The following is a 27,096-nucleotide window of genomic DNA, read 5'->3' on the forward strand; positions in this document are numbered from 1 at the left end:
GCAAGCAGTGTGAACCTAAGCTACCAGCATGACCCTAATTCCCAACACTGTACGCGGCGTTAGGAATGTTCTAAGAGGATCCAACTAATACCCCTCTAAAGCACTCCCCATATATAGCCCTGCACAGACAGGCACTCTGGGAAACCTAATGCTGGTGGGGGGGAACCTCTTACTTATGAGCAAAGGGTATTGTCAGAAACGATAAGAACATAAGAGAAGCCATGTTGGATCAAGCCAATGGCCCATCCAGTCCAACACTCTGTGTCACATAAGAACATAAGAGAAGCCATGTTGGATCAGGCCAATTAGCCCATCCAGTCCAACACTTTGTGTCCTCATAAGAACATGAGAAGCCATGTTGGATCAAGCCAATGGCTCATCCAGTCCAACACTCTGTGTCACATAAGAACATAAAGAGAAGCCATGTTGGATCAGACCAATGGCCCATCCAGTCCAACACTCTGTGTCACAGAAGAACATAAGAGAAGCCATGTTGGATCAGGCAATGGCTCATCCAGTCCAACACTCTGTGTCACAGAAGAACATAAGAGAAGCCATGTTGGATCAGGCCAATGGCCCATCCAGTCCAACACTCTGTGTCACACAGTGGCCAACAAAAACAAAACCCAAATGCCATCAGGAGGTTCACAAGTGGGTCTAGAAGCCCTTCCACTTTGTCCACCTCCCAAGCACCAAGAATACAGAGCATCACTGCCCCAGACAGTTCCAATAATATACTTTAGCTAACAGCCACTGATGGACCTCTGCTCCATATATAAATCGTAATAAATCGGGCCAGATATAAATCCAGTATCTTCATCTACCTCACAGGGTGTCTGTTGTGGGGGAGGGAGATAAAGGAGATTGTGAGCCGCTCTGAGACTCTTCGGAGTGGAGGTCGGGATATAAATCCAATATCTTCATCTACCTCACAGGGTGTCTGTTGTGGGGGAGAAGGTAAAGGAGATTGTGAGCCGCTCTGAGACTCTTCGGAGTGGAGGGCAGGATATAAATCCAATATCTTCATCTACCTCACAGGGTGTCTGTTGTGGGGGGGGGGGGGGAGGAGGTAAAGGAGACTGTGAGCTGCTCTGAGACTCTTCGGAGTGGAGAGCGGGATATAAATCCAATATCATCATCAACTTCTGGCACCCCCTGCCCCCACACTAATGTCACTGAGTCACATTGGGTGCCCCCAGAAGGTCAGCACCCTAGGCAATTGCCTAGTTTGCCTAGTGGAAGTGCTAGCCCCGCCCATCCCAGGACTAACCCCAGAAGACCCCGCCTCCAGTTCCCATGCAAAATGAAGGGATCTTGACATTTTGGAGTTCTGGCTCCACTGGTGGACCTCCTGATGGCAGTTCCAGCTGGCTTGGCATCAGGGGGTGTAGCCTAATATGCAAATGAGCCCCTGCTTTTTCATAGAAAAAGCCCTGTGTGAAACAATGGTGGTGTCAGGGTGTGTGTCCCAATGTGCAAATGAGTTCCTGCTGGGCTTTTTCTACAAAAAAAGGTCCTGCGTGAAACAATGGTGATGTCAAGGGGTGTGGCCTAATAGGCAAATGAGTTCCCTGTTGGGCTTTTTCTGGAGGTGTGCAGCACGAGGGAGGGAGGGAGGGAAGGAAGGAAGGAAGGAAGGAAGGAAGGAAGGAAGGAAGGAAGGAAGGAAGGAAGGAAGGAAGGAAGGAAGGAAGGAAGGAAGGAAGGAAGGAAGGAAGGAAGGAAGGGGGGAGGGAGGGGAGGGAGGGAAGGAAGGAAGGAAGGAAGAAAGGAAGGAAGGGAGGAGGGAGGAAGGAAGGGAAGGGAGTGAGGGAAGGAAGGGAGGGAGGGAAGGAAGAAAGGAAGGAAGGAAGGGAGGAGGGAGGAGGGAAGGAAGGAAGGAAGGAAGGAAGGAAGGAAGGAAGGAAGGAAGGAAGGAAGGAAGGAAGGAAGGAAGGAAGGGAGGGAGGGAGGGAGGGAGGGAGGAAGGAAGAAGGAAGGAGGAAGGAAGGAAGGAAGGAAGGGAGGGAGGGAGGGAGGGAGGGAAGAAGGAAGGAAGGAAGGAAGGAAGGAAGGAAGGAAGGAAGGAAGGAAGGAAGGGAGGGAGGGAGGAAGAAGGAAGGAAGGAAGGGAGGGAGGGAGGGAGGGAGGAGGGAGGGAGGGAGGGAAGAAGGAAGGAAGGAAGGAAGGAAGGAAGGAAGGAAGGAAGGAAGGAAGGAAGGAAGGAAGGAAGGAAGGGAGGAAGGGAGGGAGGGAGGGAGGGAGGGAGGAGAAGGAAGGAAGGAAGGAAGGAAGGAAGGAAGGAAGGAAGGAAGAAGGAGGGAGGGAGGGAGGGAGGGAGGGAGGGAGGGAAGGAAGGAAGGAAGGAAGGAAGGAAGGAAGGAAGGAAGGAAGGAAGGAAGGAAGGAAGGAAGGAAGGAAGGAAGGAAGGAAGGAAGGAAGGAAGGAAGGAAGGAAGGAAGGAAGGAAGGAAGGAAGGAAGGAGAAATCTACACACACCTGAGTGCTTGCTATCTTACTGTGGGAAAATAAAAACACAGGTATTCATAAGTTGGTTTTCCCCCCCTTTAGTGGAGTTAAAATTAACTGGGGAGGGTGACTTTTCCCATTAAGAAACAGAATGGAAGGAAAGGGTTAAGGTCCGACCTGTATCAAGGCTTTTTTCTGGAGAGGGTGCGAGGGATACTACGTAATTTAATTAATAAAGCATAAACAAGAGGCGAGGGGAGTCAAGGGACCAGGAGAGGGTGGGTCTGGCCGATTTTAGAGGGGGTGTTTCCCCACCGTTCCCTGCCTAGTTACGGTCCTTGGTTAAGGTGTTCTTTCTCCCTCTCTCTCTCTCTCAATTTATTCTCCTTGAAGCAGCAGTCCCCACTAGCTGCATTTCTGAAAGGAAAATGAGTCCTTCTTGTTTCCACCCCCCCCCACACACACACACACTGGTCATTTTAACATCTTGATTGTTAAAACAACCTGAGAACAGCTATTAAAACACACCAGATGCCCCCAGCAAAACGCAAAGACCGCGAAGGCTCATTATTCCGACAAGTCGAAGAAATGAGCCACTGCCGCCTATTGCCAGATGTTATGGCAACCGAACAACGGAGAAGCGTTAGGAAGCCGTCCTATAATGAGAGGAGAGCCCACTCGGCATGCAGAAATTCCCAGGTTCGATTCACCCTGTTGCCAGTTAAATCGTTTCAGAGGGGAGCCTTGCCGGTCGACATTAGAAAAGCTGGATTCGAGTCCAGGAGTGCGTTACAGACCGACAGGATTTTCGGCAGTGTAAGCTTTCGAGACCAACATGACTTGCATCTGCCAAAGGGAGCTTTTCCTCTGGAAAGCTTATACCCCGGAAATCTTTTTGGTCTCCAGGGCTTTTTTTTGTAGCTGGAGCTCCTTTGCCTATTAGGCCACACACCCCTGATGTAGCCAATCCTCCAAGAGCTTACAGGGCTCTTACTACAGGGCCTACTGTAAGCTCCAGGAGAATTGGCTACATCTAGGGTTGCCAAGTCCAATTCAAGAAATATCTGGGGACTTTGGGGGTGGAGCCAGGAGACTTTGGGGGTGGGGCCAGGAGACATGGGGGCAGAGCCAGGAGCAAGGGTGTGACAAGCATAATTGAACTCAAGAGAGTTCCAGCCATCACATTTAAAGGAACGGCACACTTTTAAAATGCCTTCCTTCCATAGAAAATAATGAAGGATAGGGGCACCTTCTTTTGGGGCTCATAGAATTGGACCCCCTGGCCCAATCCTTTTGAAACTTGGGAGGTATTTTGGGGAGAGGCACTAGATGCTATACTGAAAATTTGGCGCCTCTACCTCAAAAAACAGCCCCCCCAGAGCCCCCAATACCCGCAGATCAATTCCCCATTATTCCCTATGGGACTCGTTCATGGAGGTGCATAATGGCTTTGGGGCGGGGGCTTCCCCGCCGGCCAGCTGGCTGGGGGAGGGGGGAAGCCTGTAAAACTGGGGATCCCCCGCTGGGCCCTGGGGGATTGGAAGCCTAGCTACATCGGGGGGGGGGGGGGCGTGGCCTAATTGGCAAAGGAGTCCCTGCTACAAAAAAAAGCCCCATTGGTCTCTTATCTGCTACTGGACTCCATTGAAATAAGCTCTGATGGCAGAACTGGGCAGCCCTTCCCTCCTTCCAGCCTTGACCTTGGAGCTATGCCACAGCCGATTGGAGTAAACAGAGCTAGGCAGTCCAGTAATCTGCCCGGTATGCGGCCACTTTGTACATTCAAAGCCAGTGGAGGGGGTGGGGGTTAAAGGATTAGGAAAAGGAAAGCCAGAGCTTCTAAGTCCCCTCAAGCCATCTTAGACACAAACAGGAGTCCTTCTGTAGAAAAATAGGTGGCAGAGCTCATTAGCATAACCCATTAGCATATGCCGCCCCCTCCCCCAAGCCAAAAGCAACCCGATGCAAGAAAAGAGAGCCCGGGTTTGAGCGAGGCCTGCTTGGGCTGGCTAGAGATCCAGCCAGTCCAAGCAGGCCTCGCTCACCTGGGGCTCTTCTGAGCTGCTCTCCCTGCCCCGCCACCAGTCAAAAGGCCAGCAAGTCACCCGCTGCCCAAAATAACATAAAGTGGAGAAAGGGTGGCGTGGGTTTCTCCAGGGGTTAATGAGGGCTGCTGGGGGCGTGGCAAAGCCCCTGGTGGCTGGCTGGCTGCCCGCTCTCCTAATCCAAGGATTGTTATGCAGCTGCACCTCCTATTCAATGGACTAGGTAAGCGGGAAGGAAGAGGGGGGCCGTCAGAAAGGTTCAGGAGCTGTGCTCCTGTGAGCTCCTGCTGAATCCGAGGCCCGGACACAAACCTCGTTGTATAAATCGCTGAATTCTTCAACCACATCTTTCGGGATCCTTTGCCCATTGTTGGTGAGGTGATAAGCCACTCCGTTCTTGGAGTACAGGCTGATGCGGCCGATGCTTCTCTCGCCATCCGTGGTCTCTTCGAGTAAGCCATTGTCTTCTGCTAGATGATAGACTGGATTCCCATTTGAACCATGAATCCACGTGGCTCCAGTTCAAAAGTCGCGTTTCCTGGAAGAGGAAAGGCCGAGAGAGAAAGAGAAGGCGTCTTTAGGAAAGTAAAGAAGGCTCCGCGCTGCACGGAAAGGGAATGCTTGTTCTGGGGGAGCAGGATACCTAGCAAACACCATCTGCAGAACAAAACGAAACAGAAGTTATGGTCCTCTCCTCCACGAAGTCGTCTGATCTGCTCTCAAAGCCAACTATAACCAGGGGTAGAATTCTAGCAGGGGCTCCTTTGCATATTAGGCCACACACCCCTGATGTAGCCAGTCCTCCAAGAGTTCTTTTTTGGAAGCTCTTGGAAGATTGGCTACATCAGGGGTGTGTGGCCTGATATGCAAAGGAGTTCCTGCTAGAATCCCACTCCTGACCCATAACTAAATCCTGAGACAGTCGGTTCTGCAAGTTAAGGAGCCTTTTGCATTAGAAAATTTCACAGGAGTGCCCTGTTGCTCTGACCTGGAGAGCCCAAGGAAGCCCAATATCATCAGACCTCAGAAGCTGAGTCAGGTCGACTCTGGCAAGTATTTGGATGGGAGATCTCCCTGGAATACCAGAAGTCAGGAAGCAGAGGCAATGTTTATTCAACCACCTCCTGGAATCTCTTCATCTCTAGAAGATGAAGAAGAAGATATTGGATTTATATCCTGCCTTTCACTCAAGAGTCTCAGAGCGGCTCACAATCTCCTTTACCTTCCTCCCCCACAACAGACACCCTGTGAGGTGGGTGGGGCTGGAGAGGGCTCTCACAGCAGCTGCCTTTCAAGAACAACCTTTGCCAGAGCTATGGCTGACCCAAGGCCATGCCAGCAGGTGCAAGTGGAGGAGTGGGGAATCAAACCCGGTTCTCCCAGATAAGAGAGCTCTGGCTGACCCAAGGCCATTCCAGCAGCTGCAAGTGGAAGAGTGGGGAATCAAACCCGGTTCTCCAGATAAGAGTCCCGCACACTTAACCACTACACCAGACTGGCTCAATAGTGGCCAGTTACCAGAGGTCACCATGACTTCCAGGTGTAGACAGACAGACAGACAGACAGACAGACAGACAGACAGACAGACAGACAGACAGACAGACAGACAGACAGACAGACAGACAGACAGACAGACAGACAGACAGACAGACAGACAGACAGACAGACAGACAGACAGACAGATAGATAGATAGATAGATAGATAGATAGATAGATAGATAGATAGATAGATCCCCCCCCCCAAAAAGGGGGCAGCCATGTTGGGCAAAAATCCAGGTTCTATCAGGAGGTCCACCAGCAGAGCCAGAACTCCGGAAGCCTTCCCACTGTTGCCCCCCTCCCCAAGCACCAAGCATACAGAAGAAGAGGAAGAGGAGGAGGAGACTGGATTATATCCCACCCTATACTCTGAACATCAAACTCTCAGAGCAGTCACAATCTCCTTTACCTTTCCCCCTCCACAGCAGCTGCCTTTACAAGGACTTCTCCTACAAGAGCTATGGCTGACCCAAGGTCATTCCAGCAGCTGCAAGTGGAGGAGAGGAGAATCAAACCCAGTTCTCCCAGATAAGAGTCCACGCACTTAACTACTACCCGAAACTGGCTCTCATGCTGGATCGTGCCAGTAGCCCATCCAGTCCAACACTCTGTGTGACACAGTGGCCAAAACTCAAGTGCCATCAGGAGGTCCACCAGGAGGGCCAGAACTCCCGAAGCCTTCCCACTGTGACCCCCGCCAAGCACCAAGAATACAGAAAGTCACTGTCATCTCCTGCTTCCTCATCATGACCCTGGTGTTCCTTGGAGGCCTCCCGTATCTAAAAACTCATTAACTAACATTCCTCAAGGGAGACAAGCCTAGAGTAAGCATTTGAGATGGAAGTGTGAAATGAACATAAGAACATAAGAGAAGCCATGTTGGATCAGGCCAGTAGCCCATCCAGTCCAACTCTCTGTGTCACATAAGAGAAGCCATGTTGGATCAGGCCAATGGCCCATCCAGTCCAACTCTCTGTGTCACATAAGAACATAAGAGAAGCCATGTTGGATCAGGCCAGTAGCCCATCCAGTCCAACTCTCTGTGTCACATAAGAACATAAGAGAAGCCATGTTGGGTCAGGCCAGTGGCCCATCCAGTCCAACAATTTGTGTCACATAAGAACATAAGAGAAGCCATGTTGGATCAGGCCAATAGGCCATCCAGTTCAACACTCTGTGTCACATAAGAACATAAGAGAAGCCATGTTGGATCAGGCCAATGGCCCATCCTGTCCAACACTCTGTGTCACATAAGAACATAAGAGAAGCCATGTTGGATCAGGCCAATAGGCCATCCAGTTCAACACTCTGTGTCACATAAGAACATAAGAGAAGCCATGTTGGATCAGTCCAGTGGCCCATCCAGTCCAACACTCTGTGTCACATAAGAACATAAGAGAAGCCATGTTGGATCAGGCCAGGGGCCCATCCAGTCCAACACTCTGTGTCACATAAGAGAAGCCATGTTGGATCAGGCCAGGGGCCCATCCAGTCCAACACTCTGTGTCACATAAGAGAAGCCATGTTGGATCAGGCCAGTAGCCCATCCAGTCCAACACTCTGTGTCACATAAGAACATAAGATAAGCCATGTTGGATCAGGCCAATAGGCCATCCAGTTCAACACTCTGTGTCACATAAGAACATAAGAGAAGCCATGTTGGATCAGGCCAGTGGCCCATCCTGTCCAACACTCTGTGTCACACGGTGGCCAAAAAACCCCAGGTGCCATCAGGAGGTCCAACAGTAGAGCCAGGACACTAGAAGCCCTCTCACTGTGCCTCCCCAAGCACCAAGAATACAGAGCATCACTGCCCCAGACAGAGAGTTCCATCTATAAAAAGGTAGTGCAAGCACTGAGTCGTTTCCAAGTCACATCATGACGTTTTCTTGGCAGCCTTTTTTACAGGTTAGTTTGCCATTGGCTTCCCCAGTCATCTACACTTTACCCCCAACAAGCTGGGACGAACCTTGCAAGGATGGAAGGCTGAGTCAGCCTTGAGCCAGCTACCTGAGCCCAGCTTCTGCCAGGATCAAACTCGGGTTGTGAGCAGAGTTTAGGACTGCAAGACTGCAAGCTTACCACTCTGCGCCATGAGTTCCATCTATACCCCGTGGCTAATAGCCACGGATGGACCTCTGCTCCATACGTTTATCCAACCCCCTCTTGAAGCTGGCTATGCTCGCAGCAGCCGCCACCTCCTGCGGCAGTGAGTTCCACGCGTGAATCACCCTTCAGTTGAAGAAGGACTTCCTTTTATCCGTTCTCACCTGAATGCTCAGCAATTTCGTCGAATGAATCCCACGGGTTAAAGACAAAAGCATAATCTTAGATTGATGTATGGGCACAAAAAATATTAAGAACAAGGCTTCAACATACCCCAGAGCTATATTTATTAAATGCGTATAAAGGAAATCTACCCAGACAAGAGAAGAAATTGTTGCTGCATATAATAACTGTCGCGAGAATTTTGTATGCGAAATGCTGGAAAGTCTCTAAACTGCCAGACAGGGGAGAGTTTTTTACAAAAGCTATTTGACGCAGCTGAGATGGACATTTTAACTGTAAGATTAAGAGGAGGTAATATACGAGATTGTAGAAAGACATGGGACTATCTATATGTTTGGATAGAAATATTTGGGGGGGGGCGTTATAACTTTATTATCAATAAACATCTATCTTTACAAAATAATTATATCATTCTACCAAATAGAACTAACTTACTTCCAATACATAAAACATGAAACAGAGAATGAAAGTGGATTCAAACAACAAATTAACCATCATATTTTGTACAAAATAAACTATCATCGTATCATTGATTCATCTCCATCAATCTTTTCCCCCCTTCCTTTTCTTTTGTCTTTCTTTCAAGCCATCTATACAGTTTCTCCCATTTATTGCTTGCTACCAACTTAGCCTGTCCTTTCAAAAGTGCTGAAAGTATATCCGCTTCAGCGGCAAAAAGCACTTTTCCAACCAGTTCATCTAAGTTTGGACAGTTCCCTTTCTTCCAATATTTGGCTATTAAAATTCTAGCGGCGGTAACAGTATAGAGCCTTTTAAGCTCCTTGGGTGGAGGGCTGGGTGGTGGTTTTTGTACGTTTATGTATAACTTAGTAGCGTACATGTAATCGATAAATAAAAGTCTTGTTTGAAAAAATAAATAAATAAAAAGAAAGACAAAAGCAGAAGTTACACCTAAAAACCCTTTTGAGGCTTTGGGGAAGAGGGAAGACGACCCCCCCCTCCTCCATTCTTCCGGAAGGATGTGCAGGTGCACATTAATATTGGGGATGGGGGGGGGGGTGTCATCCATCAGAGCAACTCTCCGGGTGTAATGGGAAAAGACAGGAGCAGACAGGCAGTGCCCGCCACGCGAGTGACCTGGATTCCCTCGTTCTCGTGCTGCCTGCAGCGGATGACAAATGTGAACGCCACATGAACTGCTATGAAGCAACAGTTGCCCTGCTTGGTTCAGGGATAACGCCCCAGTGCAGGGTCTTCCCCCTGGTCTCAATCAGGGGAAAGAAGAAGAACAAGGAAAAACCACAGATTTATACCCCGCCCTTCTCTCTGAATCAGAGTCTCGGAGCGGATTACAATCCCCCTTTTATCTCCTTCCCCCACAACAGACACCCTGGGAGTTGGGTGGGGCTGAGAGAGCTCTCCCAGAAGCTGCCCTTTCAAGGACAACTCCAGCACGGCTGACCCAAGGCCATTCCAGCAGCTGCAAGTGGAGGAGTGGGGAATCAAACCCGGTTCTCCCAGATAAGAGAGCTATGGCTGACCCAAGGCCATTCCAGCAGCTGCAAGCGGAGGAGTGGGGAATCAAACCCGGTTCTCCCAGATAAGAGAGCTCTGGCTGACCCAAGGCCATTCCAGCAGCTGCAAGTGGAGGAGTGGGGAATCAAACCCGGTTCTCCCAGATAAGAGAGCTATGGCTGACCCAAGGCCATTCCAGCAGCTGTGAGTGGAGGAGTGGGGAATCAAACCCGGTTCTCCCAGATAAGAGAGCTATGGCTGACCCAAGGCCATTGCAGCAGCTGCAAGTGGAGGAGTGGGGAATCAAACCCGGTTCTCCCAGATAAGAGAGCTCTGGCTGATCCAAGGCCATTCCAGCAGCTGCAAGTGGAGGAGTGGGGAATCCAACCCGGTTCTCCCAGATAAGAGAGCTCTGGCTGACCCAAGGCCATTCCAGCAGCTGCAAGTGGAGGAGTGGGGAATCAAACCCGGTTCTCCCAGATAAGAGAGCTCTGGCTGACCCAAGGCCATTCCAGCAGCTGCAAGTGGAGGAGTGGGGAATCAAACCCAGTTGTCCCAGATAAGAGCGCTCTGGCTGACCCAAGGCCATTCCAGCAGGTGCAAGTGGAGGAGTGGGGAATCCAACCCGGTTCTCCCAGATAAGAGAGCTCTGGCTGACCCAAGGCCATTCCAGCAGCTGCAAGTGGAGGAGTGGGGAATCAAACCCGGTTCTCCCAGATAAGAGAGCTCTGGCTGACCCAAGGCCATTCCAGCAGCTGCAAGTGGAGGAGTGGGGAATCCAACCCGGTTCTCCCAGATAAGAGAGCTGTGGCTGACCCAAGGCCATTCCAGCAGCTGCAAGTGGAGGAGTGGGGAATCCAACCCGGTTCTCCCAGATAAGAGAGCTCTGGCTGACCCAAGGCCATTCCAGCAGCTGCAAGTGGAGGAGTGGGGAATCAAACCCGGTTCTCCCAGATAAGAGAGCTCTGGCTGACCCAAGGCCATTCCAGCAGCTGCAAGTGGAGGAGTGGGGAATCAAACCCGGTTCTCCCAGATAAGAGAGCTCTGGCTGACCCAAGGCCATTCCAGCAGCTGCAAGTGGAGGAGTGGGGAATCAAACCCGGTTCTCCCAGATAAGAGAGCTCTGGCTGACCCAAGGCCATTCCAGCAGCTGCAAGTGGAGGAGTGGGGAATCAAACCCGGTTCTCCCAGATAAGAGAGCTCTGGCTGACCCAAGGCCATTCCAGCAGCTGCAAGTGGAGGAGTGGGGAATCAAACCCGGTTCTCCCAGATAAGAGAGCTCTGGATGACCCAAGGCCATTCCAGCAGCTGCAAGTGGAGGAGTGGGGAATCAAACCCGGTTCTCCCAGATAAGAGAGCTCTGGCTGACCCAAGGCCATTCCAGCAGCTGCAAGTGGAGGAGTGGGGAATCAAACCCGGCTCTTCCCAGATAAGAGTCCGCGCTCTTAACCACTACACCAAACTGGCCAAAACTACACCAAAGCAGAGGTGGTTGGCCATTGCCTTCGTCTGCAGAGTCTTGCTTGGTGGTCTACCTTCTAAGCGCTGACTCTGCTTAGCTTCCACAATCTGACAAGATCAGTGTATACCATGGATGTCAAACATCTGGCCGAGGGGCCGAATCAGGCTCCTGAGCCTGCTAAATTGGTACACACGTGACTCAGCCCAACATGGCCCATCCCTAAAAAAGTAGTCCCCTGTGCAAGCACCAGTCGTTTCCGACTCTGGGGTGACGTTGCTTTCACAACGTTTTCACGGCAGACTTTGTAGGGGGTAGTTTGCCATTGCCTTCCCCAGTCCTCTACACTTTCCCCCCGGCAAGCTGGGTACTCCTTTTACCAACCTCGGAAGGATGGAAGGCTGAGTCAACTTCGAGCCGGCTACGTGAATCCAGCTTTCACCGGAATCGAACTCAGGTCATGAGCAGAGAGTTCAGACCACAGTACTGCAGCTTTACCACTCTGCGCCACGGGGCTCCATAGGGTAAAGGCAGTCCCCTTTGCAAGCACCAGTCGTTTCTGACTCTGGCGTGACTTTGCTTTCACGACGTTTTCACGGCAGACTTTTGACGGGGTGAACATATGAACATATGAAGCTGCCTTATATTCAATAAGACCCTCGGTCCATCAAAGTCAGTCTTGTCTTCTCAGACTGGCAGCAGCTCTCCAGGGTCTCAAGCTGAGGTTTTTCACACCTATTTGCCTGGACCCTTTTTTGGAGATGCCGGGAATTGAACCTGGGACCTTCTGCTTCCCAAGCAGATGCTCTACCACTGAGCCACCGCCCCTCCCAATGGTTTGCCATTGCCTTCCCCCGTCATCTACACTCCCCCGCCCCCCACAACAAGCAGGGTCCTCATTTTCCCAACTTCGGAAGGATGGAAGGCTTAGTCAACCTCGAGCCGGCTACCTGAACCCGGCTTCCACCGGGTTCGGACTCAGGTCATGAGGAGAGAGCTCAGACTGCGGTACTGCAGCTTTACCACTCTGCGCCACGGGGCTCTTAGCCCGGCCCTACAAGGTCTCATTTATGTCAGATCCGGCCCTCATAACAAATAAATTTGACACCCCTGGTCTATACCGTGCCACCACTTTCCCTCAGCCAGTTTGGTGTAGTGGTTAAGTGTGCGGACGCTTATCTGGGAGAACCGGGTTTGATTCCCCACTCCTCCACTTGCAGCTGCTGGAATGGCCTTGGGTCAGCCATAGCTCTGGCAGAGGTTGTCCCTGAAAGGGCAGCTGCTGTGAGAGCCCTCTCAGCCCCACCCACCTTACAGGATGTCTGTTGTGGGGGAGGAAGGTAAAGGAGATTGTGAGCCGCTCTGAGACTCTTCGGAGTGGAGGGCGGGATATAAATCCAATATCTTCTTCTTCTTCTTCTTCTCACTGTACTACTGATACGTGCGTGGTATCAGAGAAGCCATGGACACCCGACTGCACAGCCTCCCGGTCACACGAGAAAGGCGCGGAGGCTGCAGGAGAAAGGCTGAGAAAAATTCCCTCTGTTAAGACTCCAGGAGCTCTGCGCACGCATCAAGGTTTATATATAGGCTCAGGAGGGAGGAAATGGTCTGAAGGTGTGTCGATCGAACCAAGGGCCCCCTAAGGGTTTGGATTATTAAGTGCTTCCCTCTCGTTCAACGGCACACACTGCTCAGAAGCTATTTTGGATGCAGCAGTACACAAACGGCTTCCCATTCGAAAGCCGGTGCCAAACCTCCGTCACGTTGGAGGTCCCCTGCGGAAAGGCCGGATGCCGGACCTGTTGAGCATCCTCTCTCATCGACTTCCCTCCCGAGAGGGCCCCGCAAGATGTCCGCGCTTAATTTACTGCCAGGTGTTTATCAACTGCCCCTCAGTGCCCTGACGTCAGGGGCTGGGCTGAGGGAAGAGGGTGACGGATCAAGCCCCCCCTCTCCCAGGGAATAGGACAGAACGCAGCCGAAAACAAAAGCCGGCTAATTGCGAACGAGGAAGGTTATTTAGAGCGGCAAAGGAAGTTGTTGGGAGCACGGTCCAGGAGCAGGCTAGCGAACCCGTTGTTATCGGTTTCTATGTCCGCCCCATGGCGCAGAGTGTTAAAGCTGCAGTACTGTAGCCCTAAGCTCTGCTCACGACCTGAGTTCGATCCCCAGCGGAAGCTGGGTCTTCAGGTAGCCGGCTCGAGGTTGACTTAGCCTTCTGTCCTTCCGAGGTCAGTAAAATGCGTACCCAGCTTGCTGCGAGGGAAAGCATAGAGGATTGGGGAAAGCAATGGCAAACCACCCTGTAAACGACTGGTGCTTGCACAGGGGACCTTTCCTTTTCCAATAAATGTTCAGTAGCCTAAACAGCCCAGACTAGCCCGATCTCATAAGCTCTGGGTTGACCCTAATTGGCACTTCGACGGAAGAAGATGACTGAAGACTGCAGATTTATAACCCGCCCTTCTCTCTGAATCAGAGAGGCTCACAATCTCCTTTATCTTCCTCCCCCACAACAGACACCCTGTGAGGTGGGTGGGGCTGAGAGGGCTCCCTCAGCAGCTGCCCTTTCAAGGACAACTCCTGCGAAAGCTCTGGCAGACCCCAGGCCACTCCAGCAAGTGCAAGTGGAGGAGTGGGGAATCAAACCCGGTTCTCCCAGATAAGAGCCCGCACACTTAACCGCTACACCAAACTGGCTCTCACCAGTAGGTGAGGTAGGTGGCCTTGGGTCAGTCTTGAGAAGCCTTGGGTCAGCCTTGAGAGAGCTCTCCCAGAAGGGTCCCTTTCAAGGACAACTCTGCCAGAGCTATGGCTGACCCAAGTCCATTCCAGCAGGTGTATGTGGAGGAGTGGGGAATCAAACCCAGTTCTCCCAGATAAGAGTCCACACACTTAACCACTACACCAAACTGGCTCTCACCAGTAGGTGAGGTAGGGGGCCTTGGGTCAGTCTTGAGAAGCCTTGGGTCAGCCTTGAGAGAGCTCTCCCAGAAGGGTCCCTTTCAAGGACAACTCTGCCAGAGCTATGGCTGACCCAAGGCCATTCCAGCAGGTGCAAGTGGAGGAGTGGGGAATCAAACCCTGTTCTCCCAGATAAGAGTTCGCGCGCTTAACCACTACACCAAACTGGCTCTCTGTTGAGAGAGCCAAGGGAAGAGGTGAGCAGAGTTGATTTACCACCGCCTGCCTCTGCGTAACAACCCTGCTTCACTTCCAAGATCTGACAAGATTGGGCTAACCTGCGCCATCCAGGTTCCGGTGACGCATTTCTACATCAACAAAATTCTTGAGGCCTGAGTGGGAAAAAACACAATTGCGTGTGGTTCTGCAACTCTAACTAGGTAGGTCCTGCCACGCAAGCTTCCTGAAAGTGACTCATAAACCACCCAGGGGAACATATATCTGAACATATGAAGCTGCCTTCTACTGAATCAGACACCCAGTCCATCAAAGTCAGTCTTGTCTACTCAGACTGGCAGCGGCTCTCCAGGGTCTCAAGCTGAGGTTTTTCACACCTATTTGCCTGGACCCTTTTTAGTTAGAGATGCCAGGGATTGAACCAGGGACCTCCTCCTTACCAAGCAGATGCTCTACCACTGAGCCACCGTCCCTCCCCTTAGACATATGAACATATTAAGCTGCCTTCTACTGAATCAGACCCTCGGTCCATCAAAGTCAGTCTTGTCTACTCAGACTGGCAGTGGCTCTCCAGGGTCTCAAGCTGAGGTTTCTCATGCCTCCTTGCCTGGACCCTTTTTAGTTGGAAATGCCAGGGGTTGAACCTGGGACCTTCTGCTTACTGAGCAGATGGCTCTACCACTGAGCCACCATCCCTCCCTTTAAGAACGTATGAGGCTGCCTTATACTGAATCAGTCCATCAAAGTCAGTCTTGTCTACTCAGACTGGCAGCGGCTCTCCAGGGTCTCAAGCGGAGGTTTTTCATGCCTCCTTGCCTGGACCTTTTTTAGTTGGAGATGCCGGGGATTGAACCTGGGACCTTCCGCTTACCAAGCAGATGCTCTACCACTGAGCCACTGTCCCTCCCCTTAATTAAATAATACATAATGGAGATTAAGCAATACACAATGGATGCTTTGTCAGTTAAAAGCCAGTTTGGTGTAGTGGTTAAGTGTGCGGACTCTTATCTGGGAGAACAGGGTTTGATTCCCCACTCCTCCACTTGCACCTGCTGGAATGGCCTTGAGTCAGCCGTAGCTCTGGCAGGAGTTGTCCTTGAAAGGGCAGCTGCTGTGAGAGCCCTCTCAGCCCCACCAACCTCACAGCGTGTCTGTTGTGGGGGGAGAAGATATAAGAGATTGGGAGCCGCTCTGAGTCTCTGGTTCAGAGAAGAAGAAGAAGAAGAAGAAGAAGAAGAAGAAGAAGAAGAAGAAGAAGAAGAAGAAGAAGAAGAAGAAGAAGAAGAAGAAGAAGAAGAAGAAGAAGAAGAAGAAGAAGAAGAAGAAGAAGAAGAAGAAGAAGAAGAAGAAGAAGAAGAAGAAGAAGAAGAAGAAATTGGATTTATACCCCGCCCTCCACTCCGAAGAGTCTCAGAGCGGCTCACAATCTCCTTTATCTTCCTCCCCCACAACAGACACCCTGTGAGGTGGGTGGGGCTGGAGAGGGCTCTCACAGCAGTTGCCCTTTCAAGGACAACCTCTGCCAGAGCTATGGCTGACCCAAGGCCATTTCAGCAGGTGCAAGTGGAGGAGTGGGGAATCAAACCCGGTTCTCCCAGATAAGAATCCGCACACTTAACCACTACACCAAACTGGCTCTCCAGAGAAAGGCGGGGTATAAATCTGCAATTCTTCTTCTTCTTTAAGAGAAGCCTTGTGAGCTTGCAAGTGGAGCACTGGCCACAGGGGGTCGTGAATGCATTTACTGGCATGGATTTATTGCCAGCCACCTTGCAGGTGCGGTGCAGGAAAAGCTGGGCTGTAAATGATTTTCAGCAAATCATTCTGCACAGGACTTCCTGGAGAAGAAGTGTTCCTTCCAGAGCTATTTTTTTGTAACAGGAAGAAAAAGAAGAATTGCAGATTTATACCCCGCCCTTCTCTCTGACTCAGAGCGGCTTACAATCTCCTATATCTTCTCGGCCCCACAACAGACACCCTGTGAGGTGGGTGGGGCTGAGAGGGCTCTCACAGCTGCTGCCCTTTCAAGGACAACCTCTGCCAGGGCTATGGCTGACCCAAGGCCATTCCAGCAGCTGCAAGTGGAAGAGTGGGGAATCAAACCCGGTTCTCCCAGATAAGAGTCCACGCACTTAACCACTACACCAAACAACTCTTGCGAGATCTATGGCTGACCCAAGGCCATTCCAGCAGCTGCAAGTGGAGGAGTGGGGAATCAAACCCGGTTCTCCGAGATAAGAGTCCACACACTTAACCACTACACCAAATTGTCTCTCCTTTGCATATTAGGCCACACACCCCTGATGTAGCCAATCCTTCTGGAGCTTACAGTAGACCCTGTACTAAAGGCCCTGTAAGCTCTTGGAGGATTGGCTACATCGGGGTATGTGGCTTAATATGCAAAGAAGTTCCTGCTACAAAAAAAGCCCTGATTCCTTCTCGGTATTTTAAACATTTTTCGGCTCCCTTTCCGCCTGGTCAGGGTTCCCAAGACCTCCAAGGCACAGCAGATAAAACATTAAAACACCAGAACAGTTTAAAAGAACATTAACATTATATAAGAATCAAATAATAACATACAATCAACAACACCCTAACTAGGGATGAGGGACAATAGCTGTTACTGGGGGTATGCCAAAGGAAACAAAAAAAAAAGGGGGGGGGTGTTCATCCGTTTGAGGAAGACACCAATTGAGAGAGATGGATCAATCTCTCTGGGCAGAAGTTCCAAAGTTTTGGTGCCACAACCAAGAAGGCTCTTTCTCAGGTTGTCACCCATCCAGACTCAGATGCTGGAAGCTTCTACAGCACGGCCTCTGAAGATGACGGGAGTGTATGGACCCTTTCTCATAAGACATGTTTCTTTTTGTAAAAAAAGCCTAGAAGGAACTCATTTGACCAAGGGAACTCATTTGACCAGGCCACACAACCCTGACTAGGGGTAGAATTCCAGCAGGAGCTCCTTTGCATATTAGGCCACACACCCCTGATGCAGCCAATCCTCCGAGAGCTGACAAGGCTCTTTTTTGTAAGCTTTCGGAGGATTGGCTACATCAGGGGTGTGTGGTCCAATATGCAAAGGAGCTTCTGCTAGAATTCCACCCCTGCCATCATTTTTCACACAGGGCTTTTTTGGGTAGAAAAAGCCCAGCAGGGACTCATCTGCATATTAGGCCACACACCCCTGATGCCAAGTCAGCCGGAACTGCATTCCTGCTCAAAAAAGCCCACGCACACACACACACACACACACACACGTCAACTATTTTCACGCCTGCATGGAGAGAGAAAAATGCCAGACCTCTGTGTCTTTTCCTCTTTCTGCAGAAAACCAAAGGGCGGAAGAGGCCAGGTGTGAAGACATTTGGGAATCCGGCTGAACGTTAAACACCTGCGCGGAAATCCACAAAGCAATGCAAAGCCGGCGCACTCCCACCCACGCCAAAGGTGTGCTTTTTTTGTTTCAAATTCTCTCTGAAGTTCTGCAGCTCACCAGAGAACTCGAGTCTGCAAAGCGTGGCTTGCAAACCCAAGAGCTCCCCTGCGGGGTCACGGCAAGCGTTCAGCATTTCGTATCCGCAGCAGCCAAACTCACGAGAAAGTCACGCAGGCCTTCTGATCTGACCTCTGTGTTCGATACTGAGAGTACGCTGCCTCGGTACATGGAGATCCCACGTCGCTGTCATGGGTAATAACTGCTGAGCCGTGAATTTGACTAATCCTTTTCAAAATCCACCTAAGCTCTGCGGCAGTGACTCCCCCACATGTATGGGCTGAAATCATATTCGAGCTTCTCTCGCTCCAGATCAGGGGTATCAAACATGCAGTTCGGGGGCCAAATCAGGCCCCCAGAGGGCTCCTATCAGGCCCCCGAGCAACTGGCTGTCATCTGCTTCCTTCTCCCTCTCTCTTGCTTCCTTCTGCATCACAGCTTGCTCAATTGCTCAGGAACTACCGAACAAAACCTCTATTTTCTCCATTGGCTGAGGCTCCCCCCGAGTCCTCTGGGGAAAGAAGGAAAGAGCCAGAGCTTCCTTTGAGCATATGAACATATGAAGCTGCCTTATACTGAATCAGACCCTTGGTCCATCAAAGTCAGTATTGTCTACTCAGACTGGCAGCGGCTCTCCAGGGACTCAAGCTGAGGTTTTTCGCGCCTACTTGCCTGGACCCTTTTTAGTTGGAGATGCCGGGGATTGAACCTGGGACCTTCTGCTTATCAAGCAGATGCTCTACCACTGAGCCACTGTCCCCCCCTTAGACATATGAACATATCTGAACATTTGAAGCTGCCTTCTACTGAATCAGACCCTGGGTCCATCAAAGTCAGTCTTGTCTACTCAGACTGGCAGCGGCTCTCCAGGGTCTCAAGCTGAGGTTTTTCACACCTACTTGCCTGGACCCTTCTTAGTTGGAGATGCTGGGGATTGAACCTGGAACCTTCTACTTACCAAGCAGATGCTCTGCCACTGAGCCACCGTCCCTCCCCTGCTCTCCAGGGTCTCAAGCTGAGGTTTTTCACGCCTACTTGCCTGGACCCTTTTTAGTTGGAGATGCCGGGGATTGAACCTGGGACCTTCTGCTTACCAAGCAGATGCTCTACCACTGAGCCACCATCCCTCCCTTTAGACATATGAACATATATGAATATATGAAGCTGCCTTCTACTGAATCAGAGCCTGGGTCCATCAAAGTCAGTCTTGTCTACTCAGACTGGCAGCAGCTCTTCAGGGTCTCAAGCTGAGGTTTTTCACGCCTACTTGCCTGGACCCTTTTTAGTTGGAGATGCCGGGGATTGAACCTGGGACCTTCTGCTTACCAAGCAGATGCTCTACCACTGAGCCACTGTCCCTCCCCTTAGACATATGAACATATCTGAACATTTGAAGCTGCCTTCTACTGAATCAGACCCTGGGTACATCAAAGTCAGTCTTGTCTACTCAGACTGGCAGCGGCTCTCCAGGGTCTCAAGCTGAGGTTTTTCACGCCTCCTTGCCTGGGCCCTTTTTAGTTGGAGCTTCCTTTGCCCAGTTCCCTGGATCCCATGGGAGAGATACAAAGAAAGCATCCTTAAGGCCAACGAGTGCCAACACTTTAAGCATGTTTTAAGTTTTTTAAAAATATATATTTGTGTTTGTCTGTGTTCTTTATAAAATTTATATTTCTGCTACCTAATCTTCAATAGATACACACATGGCCTGGCCCAACATGGCTCGGTCCAACCCGATATGCCCAGCCCCTCAAGGTCTCGTTTATGTCAAATCTGGCCCTCATAACAAATGAGTTTGACACCCCTGCTCTAGATACAAACCGACGGATTGTTGCAAACACGAGAGAGCTGAGTTTCACGCTCACGGCGGCTCACAACATATATAAAATTACAATTTACTATATAAAAACATCAATACAATACAATACACAATTCACTAAATGAAACCATCATAATTAAAACCATCAATTTACAATTAAAACTAACATTTGCGGTGCTGCATTCTAGATATTCTCCTCAGCAATTTTTGCTGGCCGGATATAGTAGATTAAGTCTACATTAAGTCCACATTAGGTGAAGGCCATTTGAAAAAAGAATAGTCTCGCAGGCCCTACGGAATTGATCAAGACTCCGCAGGGCCCACACTTCATCCGGTAGTTGGTTCCACCAGTGTGGAGCTACGATCAAAAAGGCCCTACCACGTGTGCTCTTCAGTTTGGCCTCCTTTGGCCAAGGGATTATCAACCTATTCTTTCCACCTGATCTCGGTACTCTCTGAAAGCCCAGACCAGGCTTGTAGAAGACAAGAACAGCACAGACTTTGGGATGCTCAGGAGTGTTACAGAATGTTTTTTTTAGAACAATACGTTAAGTTGAAAATACACAAGACCAAGATAATTCTTGCGGGATAATGGGATGGCTAAAGGACAAAACCGCGGTAAACCAAAGCAGAGTTATACCTTCTAAGTGCGCTGAACTCAGTGAATTTGGAAAGGCACAATTCTGCTTAAGTCTGCACTGTACACAACTCCCGCTAGTTTTGAGAGGGGAGGCAGTAATTTATGGGAAAGGATTATTGAAGAAGAAGAAGATATTGGATTTATATCCCGCCCTCCACTCCGAAGAGTCTCAGAGCGGCTCACAATCTCCTTTACCTTCCTCCCCCACAACAGACACCCTGTGAGGTAGATGAAGATATTGGATTTCTATCCCGCCCTCCACTCGAAGAGTCTCAGAGCGGCTCACAATCTCCTTTACCTTCCTCCCCCACAACAAACACCCTGTGAGGTGGGTGGGGCTGGAGAGGGCTCTCACAGCAGCTGCCCTTTCAAGGACAACTTCTGCCAGAGCTCTGGCTGACCCAAGGCCATGCTAGCAGGTGCAAGTGGAGGAGTGGGGAATCAAACCCGGTTCTGCCAGATAAGAGTCCGCACACTTAACCACTACACCAAACTGGCTCTCTGTACATTCAAGGAAGAGGATAGGCCAGGGGTAGGGAACGTTGGCTCTCCAGATGTTTTTTGCCTACAGCTCCCATCAGTCCCATCCATTGGCCATGCTGGCTGGGGCTGATGAGAGTTGTAGGCAAAAAACATCTGTAGAGTCAACATTCCCGACCCCTGGGATAGGCCCATTAACATATATTAGCCATTATGTTTATTGGAAGAAGAAGATGATGATGAAGATACTGGATTTATATCCCGCCCTCCACTCTGAATCTCAGAGCGGCTCACAATCTCCTTTATCTTTCTCCTCCACGACAGACAGCCTGTGAGGTGGGTGAGGCTGAGAGGACTCTCCCAAAAGCTGCCCTTTCAAGGACAACTCTGCGAGAGCTATGGCTAACCCAAAGCCATTCCAGCAGGTGCAAGTGGAGGAGTGGGGAATCCAACCTGGTTCTCCCAGATAAGAGTCCATCCACTTAACCACTGCACCAAACTGGATCAGAAGAAAAGAAGACAGCATTGGATTTGTAACCCCCCTCCACTCTGAATCTCAGAGTCTCAGAGCGACCTACAATCTCCTTTCCCTTCCTCCCCCCACAACAGACACCCTGTGAGGTGGGTGGAGCTGAGAGAGCTCTGACAGAACCCTTTCAAGGACAACTCCTGCGAGAGCTCTGGCTGACCCAAGGGCATTCCAGCAGGTGCCAGTGGAGGAGTGGGGAATCCAACCCGGTTCTCCCAGATAAGAGGGGGGAAAAGAAGATGATGAAGATGATGGTGATATTAGATTTATATCCTGCCCTCCACTCCGAAGAGTCTCAGAGCGGCTCACAATCTCCTTTCCCTTCCCCCGCCCCACAACAGACACCCTGTGAGGTGGGTGGGGCTGGAGAGGGCTGTCACAGCAGCTGCCCTTTCAAGGACAACCTCTGCCAGAGCTAAGGCTGATCCAAGGCCATTCCAGCCGCTGCAAGTGGAGGAGTGGGGAATCAAACCCGGTTCTCCCAGATAAGATTCCGCACGCTTAAGCACTAAACCAAACTGGCTCTCCCTCCAAGGGCACGAGCAGGGTTATCTCTGAATCCCTGACGCCGAGAACATGCAACAGAGGACATCTTTCATCTCCGGTTCATGCACTTCCCAGCTCGCCCCCCGCCCCCCACTGTCGGAAACAGGTGGACGTGAGACCAAACCCCTCAACCCCTTCTGCAAAGTTAGCCCCATACAGAAGACGCATGTCCTTACCGAGCTTCACGCTTTGTACTCGGCCTCCAATTCGGTCAGACGCTTCAAGGACAGTCACATCCGTGAAACCCTTTTCCAGGAGAGTTTTGGTCGCCGAGAGGCCCGCGAGCCCAGCACCAACAACTACTATTCGCGGCTGTCGTTTTTTCCGTAGGCCACTACTAAGAGGATCATCAGTGCTGTCTGCAGATATTTCACAACTTTGCATGCCGTCCAAGCTCTCTTTCTAAGGAACCTGCCGAGAAAAGACACAAGAACGGGTTTCTAAAGCATTCGGCGGAAATTGCTCTACTTTCTTCCCCTCCCGTTCCGCTCAAGATCGTTCGCTGCCCCGGCAAGAGATTCTGCAGAAATCCCAGAGCTCCACGATTAGTAGGTCTCAGAGGGAGAGCCAAACCGTCTAGATGCGACCCACTGGGAAGGACTGGGAGATCGAGCTGGAATATAAGTGCTGCTTGACCCCAAAGGATGAAAGGCTTTAAGGGGACCGTGGCCTCCACCCAATCATCAAAGACGGTATTTCCAGAAAATGCACAGAATTTCTCATCTTTTTATAGACACGTCTAACCTACCAAGATGGCAATTTTGTGGGAAACCAAAACCCAGACACTACACGGGGGCACACACGGACACGCCGCGCTCTGTGAAGACCTGCCGGGCGTAAGAATGATTCAGCCCAACTTCTGCTTCTCTGGCAACCACAAAACACAGGCTTCGGGATCAGAAGGCACGAGACAAGGCGGCTAGGCCTGGTTTTCCAAAACAGGACATGAAAAGGCAACTTCACACTTGACGTTATTTTAAGATTGCTCTTTAAAAATGTAAACGTGACAGACTCACATATCGTATAAGGATGCCGGTCAGGGAGCTGATTGGGCCACAGCTACCTGGACATAAGAATTTAAGAACCTAAGAAGAGCCCTGCTGGATCAGACCAGTTGCCCATCTAGTCCAGCATCTAGTCTCACACAATGGCCAACCAGTTTCACCGGAGGGCCAACAACAGGGCAGAGAGGCTGAGGCCTTCCCCTGAGAAGAACATCAGAAGAACCCTGCTGGATGAGACCACTGAGAGTCCATCTAGTTCAGCATCGTGCCTCAAACAGTGGCCAACCAGTTCCTCTGCACAGACAACAAGAGGACAGAGAGGCCAAGGCCTTCCCGATAAGAACATCAGAAGAACCCTGCTGGATGAGACCACTGAGAGTCCATCTAGTTCAGCATCGTGCCTCAAACAGTGGCCAACCAGTTCCTCTGCACAGACAACAAGAGGACAGAGAGGCCAAGGCCTTCCCGATAAGAACATCAGAAGAACCCTGCTGGATGAGACCACTGAGAGTCCATCTAGTTCAGCATCGTGCCTCAAACAGTGGCCAACCAGTTCCTCTGGACAGACAACAAGAGGACAGAGAGGCCAAGGCCTTCCCCTGATAAGAACATCAGAAGAGCCCTGCTGGATGAGACCACTGAGACTCCGTCTAGTTCAGCATCGTGCCTCAAACAGTGGCCAACCAGTTCCTCTGGACAGACAACAAGAGGACAGAGAGGCCAAGGCCTTCCCCTGATAAGAACATCAGAAGAGCCCTACTGGATGAGACCACTGAGAGTCCGTCTAGTTCAGCATTGTGCCTCAAACAGTGGCCAGCCAGTTCCTCTGGACAGACAACAACAGGGCAGAGAGGCTGAAGCCTTCCCCTGATAAGAACATCAGAAGAACCCTGCTGGATCAGACCACTGAGAGTCCATCTAGTTCAGCATCGTGCCTCAAACAGTGGCCAACCAGTTCCTCTGGACAGACAACAAGAGGACAGAGAGGCCAAGGCCTTCCCCTGATAAGAACATCAGAAGAGCCCTGCTGGATGAGACCACTGAGAGTCCGTCTAGTTCAGCATCGTGCCTCAAACAGTGGCCAACCAGTTCCTCTGGACAGACAACAAGAGGACAGAGAGGCCAAGGCCTTCCCCTGATAAGAACATCAGAAGAGCCCTGCTGGATGAGACCACTGAGAGTCCGTCTAGTTCAGCATCGTGCCTCAAACAGTGGCCAACCAGTTCCTCTGGACAGACAACAAGAGGACAGAGAGGCCAAGGCCTTCCCCTGATAAGAACATCAGAAGAGCCCTGCTGGATGAGACCACTGAGAGTCCATCTAGTTCAGCATCGTGCCTCAAACAGTGGCCAACCAGTTCCTCTGGACAGACAACAAGAGGACAGAGAGGCCAAGGCCTTCCCCTGATAAGAACATCAGAAGAGCCCTGCTGGATTGGCCCAGTGGTCCATCTAGCCCAGCATCTTTTCTGTCAACCCCTTCAACAGAGCATAGAGGGTGAAGCCTTCCCCTGATGTTGATAAATCTCTCCTCCATGAATCTGTCTAATCTTCTTTGAAAGCCATCTATGCCCGCAGCCATCATTTTTGGCAGCGAATGTCACATTTTGGTCACTCACAGTGTAAAGAAGAATTTCTTTTTGTCCATCCAGAATTAACTGCCCATCAGCTTCATTGCATGCCCTCAAGCGCTACTATTTGGGGAGAGTCAGAACAAGTTCTCTTTGTCAACCCTCTCCACCCCTGCGCTATCTGGGGATTTCCTGCTAACCGCACTGCTGTTATCTCCACTTTCTTTTGTCTTGGAACTTAAGGAGGGTCGAGTACGGCCTCCTGGGAAATCCCCCATCCAGACCAGACCCAAATCTGCTTTACTTTAGCAAGCAGATGTATCAAGTGTCCTTCTGAAGAATATTGCTCAGCGGTCGGGTTAGAACGGATAAAAGGAAGTCCTTCTTCCCCCAAAGGGTGATTAACGCGCGGAATTCACTGCCCCAGGACGTGGTGGCAGCTGCAGGCATAGACAGCTTCAAGAGGGGATTGGATAAGCATATGGAGCAGAGGTCAATCAGTGGCTATTAGCTGCAGCATATTGTTGGAACTCTCTGTATGGGGCAGTGATGCTCTGTATTCTTGAAGCTTTGGGGGGGGGGTGGTAAAGCGGAAGGGCTTCTAGCCCCACTTGTGAACCTCTGGATGGCACTTGAGGGGGGTTTTTTGGCCACTGTGTTACACAGAGTGTTGGAATGGATGGGCCATTGGCCTGATCCAACATGGCTTCTCTTATGTTCTTCTGTGACACAGAGGACAGTCTCAGAGCAGTCACAATCTCCTTTATCTTCCTCCCCCACAACAGACACCCTGTGAGGTGGGTGGGGCTGGAAAGGGCTCTCACAGCAGCTGCCCTTTTGAGGACAACCTCTGCCAGAGCTATGGCTGACCCAAGGCCATTCCAGCAGGTGCAAGTGGAGGAGTGGGGAATCGAACCCGGTTCTCCCAGATAAGAGTCTGCACACTTAACCACTACACCAAACTGGCTTGACCAGGACAGGCTGGGCTAGCCTGATCTTATCGGAAGCTAAGAAGGGTTGAGTCTGGTCAGTATTTGGATGGGAGACTACCAAGGAAGTCCAGGGCTGCTGTGTAGATAGAGGCAGACAACAGCAAACCACTTCCCTCGAAAACCCTACGGGGTCTTCATAAGTCATTGCAACGTGACGGGTAAACTTGAAGCCTGGAGAGGAGGTGGCTGAGAGGTGGTAGGATCACCATCTTCAAGTACTTGAAGGGCTGTCCTATAGAGGATGGCGTGGAATTGCTTTCTGTAGCCCCGGAAAGTAGGACCAGAACCAATGGGTTGAAATTAAATCAAAAGAGTTTCCTGGCTCAACATTAGGAAAAACTTCCTGACCGTTAGAGCGGTTCCTCAGTGGAACAGGCTTCCTCGGGAGGTGGTGGGCCCTCCTTCCTTGGAGGCTTTTCAACAGAGGCTAGATGGCCATCTGACATCAATGAAGATCCTGTGAATTTAGGGGGAGGTGTTTGTGAGTTTCCTGCATTGTGCAGGGGGTTGGACTAGATGACCCTAGAGGTCCCTTCCAACTCTATGATTCTATGAAGGAGATTGTGAGCCAGTTTGATGTAGTGGCTAAGTGAGCAGACTCTTATCTGGGAGAACCGGGTTTGATTCCCCACTCCTCCACTTGCAGCTGCTGGAATGGCCTTGGGTCAGCCATAGCTCTCGTAGGAGTTATCCTTGAAAGGGCAGCTGCTGTGGGAGCCCTCTCCAGCCCCACCCACCTCACAGGGTGTCTGTTGTGGGGGAGGAAGATAAAGGAGATTGTGAGCTGCTCTGAGACTGTGTCCTTGAAAGGGCAGCTGCTGTGAGAGCGCTTTCAGCCCCACCCACCCCACAGGGTGTCTGTGGTGGGGGAGGAAGGTAAAGGCAATTGTAAGCCGCTCTGTGTCTCTGATTCAGAGAGAAGGCCGGGGTATAAATCTGCTGTCCTCTTCTTCTTCTTCAGGTGAGAGGAAAAAGTTATTTTGCCATCAGCTCTTTGGGTTGGTTGCCAGTCATTTAAATCGAAAGCTAGGAAGGCAAATCCGCTTTGGGCAGACAAACATAATGGCATTTTTAAAAAAATAGAAATCTCAACTTCTAAAACAAGATAAATGATATGTCATGAAGATGATGACACAGTGTCTAACAGACAGGAGTATTTCAGGAGCAAATTATATAGTGGGCCAAGTTTAGAAAGAGTGCCCTAAAGTGCCATATTTTAACCGAGAATCCTCAGTTACTCTGCTGGAGACTGGAATAGCAAGCCCATCTGAAAACCTCCACTAGCTCAGTTGGTTCCACCTTTTCTAAATCTTGCCCGGCCACCTTTAAAACAGGCAGTAGCATTTTAACCCCCTGAGCTGGAAACACAAGACAGGAAGTCGAGTGCCATTCAGGTCACATGGCAGGAAAAGGAGGGGCCAAAGTTACAACCTCACCAGTGGGGAGGGGACAGCTAGATTTGAATCCATTAATACCTTAGAAAGGAAAAGGAAAGGTCCCCTGTGCAAGCACCAGTCGTTTCCAACTCTGGGGTGACGCTGCTTTCACGTTTTCACGGCAGACTTTTTACGGGGTGGTTTGCCATTGCCTTCCCCGGCCTTTTACAACAAGCTGAGTATTCATTTT

General features: G+C 50.7%; 1 protein-coding gene across 1 annotated transcript in view; it reads right to left on the reverse strand.

Annotated features, from left to right (window-relative positions):
* Positions 1–22,342, reverse strand: part of SMOX (spermine oxidase) — a 37,534-nt gene extending 15,192 nt beyond the window's left edge. Inside the window, 3 exon segments of the mRNA XM_060247189.1 lie at positions 4,806–5,014; positions 5,017–5,031; positions 22,081–22,342. Of these exon segments, the coding sequence (XP_060103172.1) occupies positions 4,806–5,014; positions 5,017–5,031; positions 22,081–22,288 (432 nt within the window). The 5' untranslated portion in view covers positions 22,289–22,342.
* Between the last annotated feature and the right edge of the window lie 4,754 nt (positions 22,343–27,096).

This window comes from Heteronotia binoei, chromosome 9 (genome assembly GCF_032191835.1).
Source record: "Heteronotia binoei isolate CCM8104 ecotype False Entrance Well chromosome 9, APGP_CSIRO_Hbin_v1, whole genome shotgun sequence".
Classification (NCBI taxonomy): domain Eukaryota; kingdom Metazoa; phylum Chordata; class Lepidosauria; order Squamata; family Gekkonidae; genus Heteronotia; species Heteronotia binoei.